This window comes from Rhagoletis zephyria, unplaced genomic scaffold (assembly GCF_001687245.7).
Source record: "Rhagoletis zephyria isolate East Lansing unplaced genomic scaffold, Rhagoletis_zephyria_1.1 Rzeph_scaffold_00593, whole genome shotgun sequence".
NCBI lineage: Eukaryota > Metazoa > Arthropoda > Insecta > Diptera > Tephritidae > Rhagoletis > Rhagoletis zephyria.
In genome coordinates this window covers 106,308-120,147 of record NW_016157677.1, presented here as the reverse complement: position 1 = coordinate 120,147, position 13,840 = coordinate 106,308, and the positions used below count along the sequence as shown (strand labels likewise).

The 13,840-nt window shown below is 41.4% G+C and overlaps 2 protein-coding genes across 2 annotated transcripts in view; both read right to left on the bottom strand.

Moving 5' to 3' along the window:
• Positions 1 to 1,710: 1,710 nt before the first annotated feature.
• On the bottom strand, positions 1,711 to 5,766 carry LOC108360613 (uncharacterized). The gene is made up of 8 exons (XM_017612972.1): positions 5,262 to 5,766; positions 5,125 to 5,202; positions 3,627 to 3,776; positions 3,279 to 3,551; positions 2,965 to 3,215; positions 2,388 to 2,898; positions 2,032 to 2,318; positions 1,711 to 1,989 (listed from the first exon to the last, which is right to left on the bottom strand). Exons 1-8 carry the CDS (start codon positions 5,764 to 5,766, stop codon positions 1,711 to 1,713), a joined length of 2,334 nt encoding a protein of 777 aa, XP_017468461.1.
• Positions 5,767 to 8,105: 2,339 nt separating this feature from the next.
• Positions 8,106 to 13,840, bottom strand: part of LOC108360612 (VWFA and cache domain-containing protein CG16868) — a gene marked incomplete at its 5' end in the record, with an annotated part of 7,571 nt that continues 1,836 nt past the window's right edge. Inside the window, 5 exon segments of the mRNA XM_017612971.1 lie at positions 8,106 to 9,232; positions 9,287 to 10,606; positions 10,661 to 10,985; positions 11,082 to 11,422; positions 11,486 to 12,154. Coding sequence (XP_017468460.1) covers positions 8,391 to 9,232; positions 9,287 to 10,606; positions 10,661 to 10,985; positions 11,082 to 11,422; positions 11,486 to 12,154 — 3,497 coding nt within the window.

The following is a 13,840-nucleotide window of genomic DNA, read 5'->3' as shown; positions in this document are numbered from 1 at the left end:
CTACTGCTAAAATAAAAAAATAGAGAAAAAAACTAAACTAAATATAATAAAATAACAAATTTAAGCTATAACTATACGTACAAATCATAAATATCCGCCGATTAAAAAGCTATAAATATGTATCTAAGAATAATTCTGTTTTAGAAAACATACATATGTACATGCATCAGAAAAGTATTTTTAGAAAATAATTGCATATAATAATGAAGAGTTGCGAATTAATTGTAAATCATAGCTCAACATATTTTTGCCGTAAAATAAATTAAAAATTGTATTGTTCTCTAAGCTGCAGATTTAACGGAAAATATCAAGATAATAAAAGCTTCATACATACATACATACACACATAATAACATTTATAATTATTCAGTGAAATTCTATGTAATAAAGCAAATTACTTGCAAGACTAAAGAAATTTATTCACTACATATCCTACTTAAATATGTGCATACATACATACAAATATATGTATGTGTGATGTACACATAATAAAATGTAAAGTTTATGCGCTTTATCTAAAAATTATAAAATGCTACACTAACTATAACGGAAAACTATCAGTAATAACATAAAACTGCCAGACATTTTTATTGATATTTTACAGGTCTCTTACCTAAATCAGTAGACTTCGAAAAAACCTGCGTAAATTTATTTAACCCTTTTTAAATCTCCAATGCCATATTGCAGATTTGTACTTTTGTACTCCAACATTTGCAAAATGAGTTTTTAAACCTTTAAGTTTTTCATAAAGCAACAGTTTAATGATTAAAAAAACCAAAACTGAAATAAAAAGGTGCAAGTGTCTATAGATAGATGGTCAACGGATATTATTGTTTTTAAATCCACAAATCGCAACTAAGCTCAATTACTTTAGGTAAAAAAATATTGCATTAATTATAAAAAATTGTTGACTTGTTTCGGCTATTGTTGGGTTTTAAAACTAATGCGAATTTTAAAAAAGAAAATATTACAAAAAAAAAGTTTATACAAACGAAATATATTCAAGAAAATGCTTTTTTGGCTTCTATACAATGTAAACATATCATTAAGAAAATTTGAAACTGCGAAAATTATCACTAAACTAACTGCGTACAAGCGAAAGGACCAACTAGTTCGAAAAAATTAGTTAATGAAAAAAAAAATAAATGCAAATTTATTAAAAAATGCTTGTAGGCAAATTGATATGCTCGGAAGTATTGTAACCTTTTTATAGGTAAATTTGTATTAAAAAAATTTTACAGCTGCTTAAAAAGTAAAAAATAGTTTTCTTTTCGTTCTAGATTAGTTAAATGAAGCTTAATTGTTGTTGGTAACACATGCATTCGTACATGCTATAGAAATAGATAAATATCTACAAAAGTGGAGATATGAAATACATACATACATCACTATTGATATTCCAGTAGCGTAATTGACGAAAAATTAATAAATAATCGCAAATGCTTTGTTTAAAAAGCAGAAAAAACCAAAAAAAATAATTTTTATAAATAAGTCTGTAAACCGACTTTGGTGGCGCAGTATAAATTTCCAACTTTTTGTGCCAGTTGGCAATACTTAAAAAAAGGTAAAAATCGCTTGTCTGAATTTTACTTTTAATTTAACATAAATTAAAAAATTGCACTTTAATTACAATACACACTCCTACATACAAACAAATACGCTGCGCAATATGTTGCACTACTCCATTGCCGCTCTCCGCTTTCTTTTGCCTCACATGCACTCCACCTGTTGATATCGCAGACATGCGCCAATGTTGTCTTCTGCGCTGCCCTTGCCCGCGCCACTGCCGAAATGCACGCCAACATAGAATGGCGTCACGGTGGATTCGATGCGGCACGGCCACGCGCCGCTCGAGCAAAACTGCGAGCCGCAGTGCACAGGCTCACAGCCAGGCAGCGTCGGCGAACCCAGCGGACCCATGCCTATGAAGTCCTCCACTATGCACGGCATGGTGAGGCGATCTGTGCAGCGCGAGTACAGCTGACGCGCCTTCAAAGGAGCTCTGTTATTTTGTTGACTACTCACCAGCACTTGCCGACCACTGCGTCGTAAGGGGTTAAAATCGAAAGCGCTTCGTAGAAATCCGAGCAGATCGAAGCCACCGCGTACTGGCCCTGGGCGACGCGTTGGCGCGCTGCCGGTCCAATCGCTGTCTCCGGAGCCTTCGTCTGCGATTTCATCGCTGAGCGTTGACGACGAGGGGGTGGCGGCCGTGGTGGATGTGGTGCTTCTACGCGTGTTCAAAGTGGTTGCGCTGCTGCTGGTAGCTGGTGCTTCCGAAGACGCAGCGGGCGCGTCGGAAGCGGCTGGAGCGGCCGCTGAAAGCAAATAACAGAAACAAAATTTACATACATATAAGATTGGCGAATTTTTTGTACAAAACTTACTCGACACATCCGTCGCCGCAGTACTGCTTCCACTCACAGTAGCCGCGCTACTATCCGCTGCTGACGCCGCTGATGTACTGCTATCCATTGGGGTGGGAGCGCTAGCCATCGTTGCATCCGGCGTTGCTGCGCTCGGCATTATCGCAGCCATGGTAGTTGCAGCATCCATCGTTTGCAACATATTGGGGTCGTCAGCGAGCGCAGGCGCTTGCATTGTGGGCATTGCGTCCATCGCTGGATTGTCGACAGCGCCAGCAGCTCCTCCACCACCGCCACCGCCGTTCGCACCACCCATCATGCCGCTCATCACTCCTGCCAACATCGGATCCATCATCAAAGCAGGCGCGCCCATATTCAGCATTCCCGGATCACCGGCGCTGGTTGGTCCAATTCGAAACGATTGTTCGTCGCACGGCTGATACATAATGGAGCACATCGCCTGCTCCTGACGCATACAGATACGGTAATTCTGGTTGGCCAAGTGTCTTCCATTCTCTGCGAAATTGAAAGTCTTCAAGGGAGAAAAACAAAAATATTAAAACACATAAGTATTGAAATCGGACACGAATGCGCAAACCTGTATGATGCCCTCTGTGCCTGTGTGGTACTGCAAGCAGCCAACAGGCGCGCGTTGGCTGAAGGGGATCTGCGCGAGGCGTATCTCCCAGAGGCGTATGGGCTGAAAGCGCTGCGAGAAATTCATGCTGATCTCAATGGCCGGCATCGAGTTACTGCTGCTATTCGGATAGAGCTGGCTGAAAGTGAGTGGCCGCAAATTACCGAAGAGTGTTTGACGCGGGGCAGCAGCACCACCGACTTCATAATAAACTGTAGAAGAAAAAAATTGTTGTGGACGATTTTTAGCAAGTTCCCCACCTCTTCGTTACTCACTGTGCTGTCCACTGTTTTGTCCGCACAACGTCAGTTCGCCACTCGGGCCACCGTTCACCGCGAACACATCCCCATCGCAGACGCCAGTGCGTCGATTCGGTTGCCCCATGGAGAAATGGTAGAAATCTATGCGCAGCTGACTGACTTCGTTGTTCATCAGTTCGATTTTGAAGTTGCATGGCGTGCTGAAATTGCTCGGCATGAAACTGGGGAATTGTGGTGACACCAAGTAGGTAATGTTGTTGCTGATAGTGGTGTTGCAGCTGGCGATGACTGCATTCGATTGTGATGGAAGAAAAGTTAAAAAATGCATACAGCTTTTTAGGTCAGCGCTTCGTGATTACTCACATATGCAACATACACCGAATCCCATGGCACACTCGCCCTTTGCGGTGCCACCTTTGGCGCGACACTCGTAGGCATTGAAGCAACTCCCGATGCGTCGACCATCATCCGAGAGACATTCGCCATCGACCGGCACAGGAAACAGATGGATAACTGTTGAATGAATGGAGCAAAAGACGACGAGTCAGTTGTATAGCTTCAAATTTCATAACTTCAAAAAATTTATGGAAGAGACTATCTGCGCAATGATGCAAGCGTAAAAAGAGGTCTGGCGCGGGTTAACTCATCGGATCTCAAATCATGCGTGATTCTGGCGGGCCAGAAACGCCGAAGACATTGACTTCGAAATTGAGAACCTTCTCCAAGAAAGGGACTAAAATGAGTCTCACCTATTTGATCTGCACCAAAAGGTATAAAAGCGTAAACAGACGGCAGCGTTGATCCGGATCAACTCGGAAATTAACTTCAGTTGATCCGGATTAAGTCCGCGTTAATCCGGATCAACGCTGCCGTCTATTTAAGCTTTAAGATAAAGTTGAAAAGGAGTTTAGAGGATACTAGATGCTGATAGAAAATCTGAGAGAGAAAAGAGCAACGTCTGATGGGAGGCATCTTTAAAAGAGCCCAAAACAAACTTTCAACTCTACTATAGAACTGCAGGGAGTAGTTATCGACCACATTCATTGAGATCTGTATTTATTGCGATCTGTACTGATTGAATTAGGTTAAATCAATTAAGGTCAAGGCACTGTAAAGTTGGCCCTTATCTCTGATGGCAGGCAACAGCATATAAAGAAAAAGCTGGTAAATAATGGTACCAAATAAGTTGGCCGGAATCTGGTTATAAATTATGATGGAAATTATAACCAAGAGTTTTTGGGAAAGTTCCGACACCACCGCTTGCCGTGAGTTAATTTTTGACTTAATTATTTCCGTTGTTCTAGCCATATGTAATTGACGCTGTGGGGCAAGTTCTGTAAAAATGTCTACCGGTGTACACAGAGGAAATTCACAGTAGACAAATATAGCTCTACGTCAAATTGAAAGGACTTCAAACAAGCTATGCGGATCTGACCTATGTAACTTTAGACACAATTACTTAATTACCATTTTTACATAAAGCTGCTGAGAATTTCAGCTTTTGCAAAGAAATGAATGAAATATCACCACAGAGCGTCGTTCATTTAAAACTGTCTCCTAATAGTATTTTTTAATTATTTTTTGTGCATAGATTTGAAAGAGGTGCGAGAGTTCATACTGAACTCGGGGAAGACAAAAGGGTTGTTTTATCAACTCTATCTATTTTTAAAAACCTGCTTTCGATTTTTGTTTGACTGTGTGACAAGTTCGCGTTTATGTTTTGGCCGTTGGTGTGAAGTATCCCGCCTCCGTAACTGCGGCGCGCTCATGCAAATCTACACTAATCTATGACTTTTCCTTTTTCTTTCGACTGTTGGAGAAAGTGATTGCACAAAAGCACTAATATGCACAGACTACTCACCGCGATTCTGCCGACTGCTCGGCACGTCGAGTACTGTGTTGTTTCCCAAATGTTTTTCAATTTTATTCCACGCAGCGCCTGCAAGTAGATTATACACTTTTTATTCAATTAAAAAAAAATAATAATTCACTACTCACCCTGCCGGTGCTTGCCTCCTAGTTTGTGCAGCGTTTGCTGTGTACGGTTGCCCTCGGCAGCTGCTTCAAATGTCGCATCAGCCTCAACATCGCTAGGGCCATTGTCCGTTACGTTTAACAAAGGCGCGTCAAGGTGTGTGCCGCTATATTGGAAGGCCGTTTCGGCGTGGAGTAGCAGCATTTCCGATTCCGCGGTGGACATTTGCGCACCCGCATTGGTCGGCAGCTCGGCTGCATTCCAAATATCGATGTGTTGAAGACTGGGAGGCCAAACGGCAGGAAAGTTTAAATTTGAATTGGACAAAGAGGGACTAGGCGCAGCGCCCACCGGCAGCAGTACTAAAATATTAAGCGCCAATACGAATACTGGCGAATAGAAGAACTGTTGCTGCGCAGCAAAGGGGTGGCTGATTTTCACAATTCTACGTAGATTACAAATACTTTTTTCTTTAGTTCCTATTGACACTTGCACTTGCACTTGCACCTGCACTTTTTCACTTTCCATTGCTGCAGCCTTGGTCGAAAAAGCCGTTTCTAACAAAAAAAAAACGAACTTTCTTAATTCTTTGGATAATCGAAAATTCGCGCGTCTGCACTTCTGTGGCGTTCAAATCAGAGTGTGTTTTGTTATTGCACTCAGTTTCGTGGCTGCAGCGGCTAAACAATGTCATCAACGGCAACGGTTGCAGTCTCCAGCAGCGCCGCAATATTATCTCGCCACGGATGTAGCAGTTAGCGAGCTAGTAACTTACATACGTGCACGCTGCCAGACCGACGTAAAGACATGCATATGCGCATGCGTCTAAGGTCATTTCGAACAGCAAACAATGATTATATTGACACAAGCCACAGCAGCGTCTAGCAGCTAGTGAGCCGTGAAATGAAAGTGGCGGTGAGAGTGTTTCGTGTCTCTTCCTCCGCTGCCGCAACCGCTGCGCCTGTGGAAACGTGTTCTCTTAACTTGCTCGCGTAAGCCGCTGGACTCACGCCATTACAGCTGCAGCTGGACCATCATTCCTGAGCGCGCTTATGTACATGCATACCTACATACATATGTATATGTATATCCATATGTAAGTTTTTTAGTGGTCGTCGTCGTAGCATCGCATCTACTTTAAAGTTGGTCGTACTCCACTTTGCCGGTCTTGTTTGCTTTATCGCAGAGCGCTGCTCGCGCAAGTAGGCTGTCCTCATTGACGCGCCACTTTATTGATATCTGATATGTTATCGTGCTAACTTATTGACATTTAGCGAGTTGTTGTAGTTACAGCGATTGTTGTTGTAGCAAATAAAAGACGAACCGAATGCTGTGCTTGCAAAAATCTACCCGTGACTTTATTAGCTCAGGCAAGTTCGTGACTTAAGTCTTTTGTGCGGTTGGCAGCCAAGGACTTTCTTAATTTGTGTGACGTTTATTAATAATATAAAAAAAAAATCACGTGGGCTCGTGCAAGCCATGGTGCGAGCGGTATCTAATTTGAGTTAATTAAGGAACTTTTAAAAATAGTTTTGAAATATTTGGCATAAAGCTAAAGAAAGAGGACGAGTTCTCAGACCGAATGGCAACAGTTTAAAAATATTTTCGTTTTTTTAGGGCAATTTTAGGTCGCTCGTAGATCGGGAAAACAGCCTAGCCTTAGCTAAATAAAAATCAAGAATTTTTATTTTCACTTATCAATATCTGAAAATTTATTTATTCTTAAAAAATCCTCAGTGTCTTAGACGCATTCTACGCCCATCAATTAGTGTAAATATTTAGGTGTTCATAATTTATATTATTTAATTTGAGTAAACAGTTTTTATTAAAATAATTATGTACTTACATAAGCAACGTCTGTATTTACACCTTTTATGTGTTTTTATTTACTTTACTTTTCTCTGTGGGGTAAGTACATACATTTATTTAAGATGTTTAGTAACATTTTTGTAAGACATACATACATATAGTACATGCATAGAAATGCTCTTTAACTTGACGTAAAAATATATATGAAATAACGAATTACAACAAAAAGTTGCAAAAGCAAATTAAGTCACTTAATTTCATCGCAATTTAAAAGTTGAAAGCCAATTTCTTCTCTCTCAACAATGCTCGCGAATTTCGTATATCTAATGGATGGTTGCATGTAATACTTATCTAAGATTTACTAACGTCTCACTTCAACAAACAATGCAGGCAAAATATGTATATACATATGTACATACATAAGTGACAAACCAAATTTATATTATTTTTGCGTCTAATAGTAAATGGAAAACTTTGGTTACTGCTGCTCGATATGCTAACAGGCAGTCGCAACGCGCAATTACTGGCTACAATTTGTATGGAGACACACCTGCTAAGCGCACATGCGCAGCTGCCAAACAATTTCACTTTCACGTAATTAAAATAACGTAAAAAAATACAAAAATAATAGTTTCGATAATTTTTGCAGGTAGTAAAGGTTCGAGTTGTGTTTCGTAGGTAACGTGTAACAGTGTAGAGTTAAATGCAACATTTATATAAAATATTTATATTAGCGCGCCTACAGGTTCTTAATACTTTTTACTTTAAACTTAACATTATTAAAAAATAAAATCCCTAGTAGTTACACTACACTTATTCATATTTGTATATATCGTTGCCTTAATATAGAAAGGCCCTATCTCACATCGTCGCTGAAATGCACAAAGCCGTAACTAACTAAAATCTTTTATTGCATAAAACGATTTGGGGACACATAATGCGATCAAATGCATCATAATCAATTAAAACGTAAATTTTCGATTTTTAGTTAGTTACGGCTTTTTGTATATCAGCGACGATGTCAGATAGGGCCTTTCTATATTAAGGTAGCGATATATAGAACTTAGCATTTAATTGGCAAACAAGCGGATGCATTAAAATAATGAACATGCACACAAAAAATATTTGCTTAACACAAAGGCGTTTGGAAGTACTTGTTTTTCGCTAGATGTACATCTGATTCATAATACATATGTATATGTACTTTTATTTTTTATTTGGTGCTACAAAACCTTTCAGTTGTGTTAATCAAACAATTCCTTGTGCTTATAATTTTCTTTAAAACTTAAACTAAAACATGTGATGCGATTAACTCTACTAAAATGCACAAACAGTCTACGGAACTACGTTTCGGTCGGCTCCATGTGTCGATGAACCGTCACCGGCGCTAATATGTAACGCGGTGCAACCACACTGTCCTCCGTCGAGTCGTTCAGTGGCAAAGTTGTTTGCCCATAAACAGGCCCTCCATCGAACACATATCGTGCTGATGTTGCCACCTGCTGATACTTCTTGGGCGAGTTTATTTGATAGCGCGTTACCGCTGCCGCCGCCATCTCCTTTGCTTGCGTGGGCGCTGGCGGTGGATGGTTAAGGTATGGATTTTGATATTGCGGTTGATGGTGGCGATTTGTTGGACTCGATATGGAAGTTGATATGGACATAGTGTCTGATTTGCTGTTGCGTTTATCGTGCAGCAACAACGGCTCCGCCAAGGCAAAGCACTGATGATCTGATGAGTCTTCATGTGGCGTCATTGTGGAGTAGCCATGGTCCGATTCGCCATTGGGCGGTCGTCGGTAACTGCTGCCAGTGGACATGTGGTAAGGTGAAATATCGGCGGGATGTATTAGGTTGCGCTGTGCCGATGGGTGTTCGTAACCACCATTGCCACCGGGTGGTTCGTCATGTGCTTCGCAGTCGTCAAAGTTGAAGCGAGATAGGGGAAGTCCATAATTCTCTTCTTGCATGGAGTCAACGTAGAACTGCTCCTGCGATTGCGAGTCCATATTGTGGCGGTAACAATAAATAGCAAAGCCAATAACGATGCCTAGGATAATAATAGCACCACCGACAGGTCCGAAAGCGGAGTAGGCATTCGGTTTTTGACTGGGATTATAGCTATGGGCAGCAATTATGTCCACATCGTCTAAATCTCCATAAGGTGTAAGCGAGGACAGCACACCTGCAAGAATAAAAATATAAATACCTCTGAAATACATCAGCGATTCTCACCAACCATTAAAGCAAGACGCTTGGGCAGCGCAAAAAGAAGCGGAAAAGCTATTGCCGTCCACATCTTGCTGGCACCACTCACAACCCATCACTGCCAGACACTCGCTCTGCGTTCCATAAACATCGCAGTTGATGTTCACGCAAGAAGGCAGCATTTGATGCTCTGCGCTTACAGGCGGCAGCGCAATGAAATGCTCGCTTGGCGGCTCGCAATACGCAAATTGTTGGGTGTAGTTGATAAAGCGTTCCACAGTCGATTCTGAAGTGTCGGAGAGGCTGGCACCAATCACGCTATTGAAGGCTTCCATTTCCATGGGGCACTCGCACGGACACTCGCAGTCCATCTGGTCCATACGATTACAATTCAAACACACGCGATCAATAGTGCTGCAGGGACAGAAGGCGCCGCCATCGCAAGTCGAATTCAGTACAGCAGCGAAAATATTGCTTCCATACACCAACGCTATTGCATATTTTGTGCGTTCGCCGTGCACAACATTCGTCAGGATGTCGCCCAGCGATGTGTTGAACACATAGTAACGTTGGAGCGTGCGGTTCTGGTAGTTGGCGCATGCCAATTTCCGCACCAGTGTCTTGTGATTGAGGATATCGTTTGCTAAATACGATTCCTTGTGCGTGAGGTGCTCGTGGGGTCGGCGTTGATTGCGAAGCGGAGAACTAGATTCCAGCATGCTAGGATGCGCTATAAGATAGCCTTCGTTTTCGAATAGTAAACACTTGATGTGCTTCATTTGGCAAAGTGGGGTCGAGTCAAGTATCATTTTATAGTAGTAAGCGTAGGGTAGGTCCAACGCAACAATGGCCACCGGTTGATCGCGTTCGACAGAGTGTAAAGCATTCGATTTTCCCTCAAAAATTGTGTGTGCGATTGTGATGATATAGCCCGCGCCGCCAGCATCTAAATAGGGCTCTGTTGTAATAATTTTACCGGGCTGCTGTAAAGCCTTTCGGAACCACGGACGCCTAGTGGGGTCATAATTAGAGCTAAGCAGACAGCCGGGGTAGACTTGCAGCACACCATTCACAGTGGCGATATAACGGCGTATTATGTGATTCTTCAGTGTGCCACGCGCGTCTTGATGACGCTTTTTCAAATGCTGCATGGCATTATAGAGCGCATTCACCTCCTGTCGAATTTGTGGGCGAAGGCCTGGGTTGGCTAGGAGACCGGTGGTGTCTTTCAAGTAGGCCATTATACTTTCAACAGTACGTATTTGGTCCCGTGGTGAATTAACGCGGTTATTGTGCAAAAAAGTAAACGGAGACATGAAAGCTGACGCGCTTAAGAAGAGTGTAGGCGCATCTGGAAGGATATAATGCTAAGTATATTTCAAAACACATTGGACGGAAACCCTACCCATAGTGCCCACTTGACGAAAGTAGCGGCAAGTATGTCCGTTAGGTGGGGACACCAAGTCCAGCCGATGATAGAGCAGCTCCATGCTCGACAGATACTCGTAATCATTGTGATGGAACCGTGGCAGTTTGTCCTTAGGTACAGAGAAACGCTGCAGAGAGAGCGGAAGACTTGATGATGCTTGTAGATTAGTTAACCTTATTGCGTTGTCAGTGCTCGTTGGCGCTGATGAGTTAGTGGAGGATATTTCAAGCTTATAAGTGGATACGAGGCATAGTATGTAGATACCCAGTATGGACTGCCAGTGGTAAATGCGTTCAAAATACTGCAGGAAGAGATAATATTATGTGTTGATTTAGAATTTGAGTAGAAGTAAGTAAAGTACATATGAATTTGTATTTATTGTCAATTACTGTCTAACCTCGATCTTCCGGTCCCTTGTCAAATAAACGCTCGTCGTCAAATTTCCACTTTCATCGTGCAACATGCGTCTTCTTGTATAAGTGAAATCTGTAGAGTTTTCCAAGAAGCCAATGTCCACAGGAAAGGGTGTCTGATACTGCGCCATAGGCCGTGGAAAAGCTGGGTGTGCGATAGTTATGCCACTACGATCGATGAGAAAGGCGTAATTGAATTCGTTTTTATTAGTATTTTGCGTTGGCTCTCCGTAACTGATTACATCTTCAATCAAATCAGCTAAGTAAAGATTCACGCCCACTATGCCAAAAGGGGGTACCGCATGCGTGACCGATATAATTGCGTCTGTAATATGAATTTACTTATTTATACTGTTCTTAATTTTCATTAAATTCATATTTTTCTTACCTTGGCTATTTGGCTCAACCACGGGCAGTTGGACCTCCAGACTTTCGCTCAGGTATCGTTCCCTGAATATGTGCTGAAATAATGCAACACTTAACCGCATCACATCCTCTATTTGCGCTTTGGTAAGTACAAAAAACTTTCCTATCAATTGCTGTTGCTCCGCATCATTTTCGCAACATTCGTTTACTGGTATTTTGTACTTTGTATAGTTTTGTGTTGCGATATCAGCAAGAAACTGTTTCTCATACATTATACGCTTTTCATCAGTGACCACAGCGCAAGTGTGTATCACAATCGGATCAATCAACTTACGCTGGCCGTTGGAAATCACCTGAAGGACGTGCATTGTATCGGATAGATTAGTGAGTAGACCACGGGTCACATACACGAATTGTATGGGATTCTGTTCCGTGATCACACTGCTATTCTGAAGTTGATGAATCAACTTAAATGCATATTCGAAGCCCAGAGAGTGATTCGTTTGGCCTTTCGTCACAACAAGCGAGTGTATGTAGTTAAGAATCTCCTCTTTACGGGCGCGTGTCGCGTAAAATACACTATTTGATGCCTCATTAGGGTAGGAATCGAATTGCACTATGTGTGCTTCATCGGAAACTGTTGTCACGGAAATAAGATCGGTTGGCGACAGCAGTTGCAGAATACTGGTTGGGTAGCGAGCGATCGAATATATAAAAGTAAAACGGATCGGCGAGAAAGTTTCGTTTTCCTTTTGCAAATCTTAAATTTTACGATCTAAGCAGGGCGTTCTTGGGCATATCGAAATTGGAAACTGGCACGTGTAAACGCAGAATTACCCATGTATTGTGGTTGATGGGTCACACCGGTGCTATATATTTTCCTATGCAGGGTTGTACCGGAAGACAAAAAAAATAAATGTCGCCCTGACATTATGACAATTCTAACAAATTTCAAAGGCAACATGAGAAAGTGTCAAACTGAGGGCATTCGCAAGAAATTGGTTTTTGTTCAGCTGATTTGTTATTTTTTTTTTTTTCCAATTGATGGCTTAAATTCTGCCAATGTAAAACAAAACTTTCTTTGTACTTTGGAGACTTTTGTTTAGCCAAGATCGACACCCAAAAGCCTGGGGGCCGAAAAAAAAAAAGTTGAGGTGCCACTGTATGTTACCATTGCCAAAAACAGGGTAGCTCATATCCCAAAAAATTGCAAGTGTAATATAAGTTTTTGGTAAAATTCTTATGTACCAGCCAATTTGTTTTGCGCAAAAGAAAGTAGAGTATCTAGAGGCAAAATTAGTGCATACGTATTTGAATCCGACATGGCAAAAAGAAGACAAAAAATATTTGCAACGATAGCCTTCTTAATGGCTGACGACAAAGTGCGATAATTTAACCGACCTACTACGTGCATTTGGTGGCATTTATTTAAGTGTGGTTACTTCTGTCTACAAGTGGCAATTAATGAAATTTATTTTTATGAATGATTTCATTACAAGCATGTGAAAAAAAAAATTATTTCTCCACAAACGAGAAATAGATGGCGCCGCTGGAAGTTATGTAGTAGCGGCTTTATGCGGAGACTTAAGTTGACATTTCTATTCCGCGGCTCACATTACGATTTCCTGAATGAAAAAAAAAATCATTCAATCGATGGCCACATGGAGTAAAACAGTAAAATGGGTGAGTATGTCTTTTATTTCTTATATAATGCTCAGTAAATGCTCTAGTTCTTCAAAATATTTCTTTTCTTTCAAGATTACGAAAGTTCAGAGGATGATTTTTCTATGGAATCGGATTCGGAGGGCGAAGAGCATTCGGCTTCATCACCACCCGCCTTGCAAATGCAAACTTCTACAAATGACATTGTCATGAAGCTCGGGTGTTGAAGCTCTCATCGGTTCAAGCTCAGAATCTTCGTTTTGGGTGTTGCAAAATTGGTAAACAATTCCAACTGTATCATGCATGGTATCGTTCCCTGAATATGTGCTGAAATAATGCAACACTTAACCGCATCACATCCTCTATTTGCGCTTTGGTAAGTACAAAAAACTTTCCTATCAATTGCTGTTGCTCCGCATCATTTTCGCAACATTCGTTTACTGGTATTTTGTACTTTGTATAGTTTTGTGTTGCGATATCAGCAAGAAACTGTTTCTCATACATTATACGCTTTTCATCAGTGACCACAGCGCAAGTGTGTATCACAATCGGATCAATCAACTTACGCTGGCCGTTGGAAATCACCTGAAGGACGTGCATTGTATCGGATAGATTAGTGAGTAGACCACGGGTCACATACACGAATTGTATGGGATTCTGTTCCGTGATCACACTGCTATTCTGAAGTTGATGAATCAACTTAAATGCATATTCA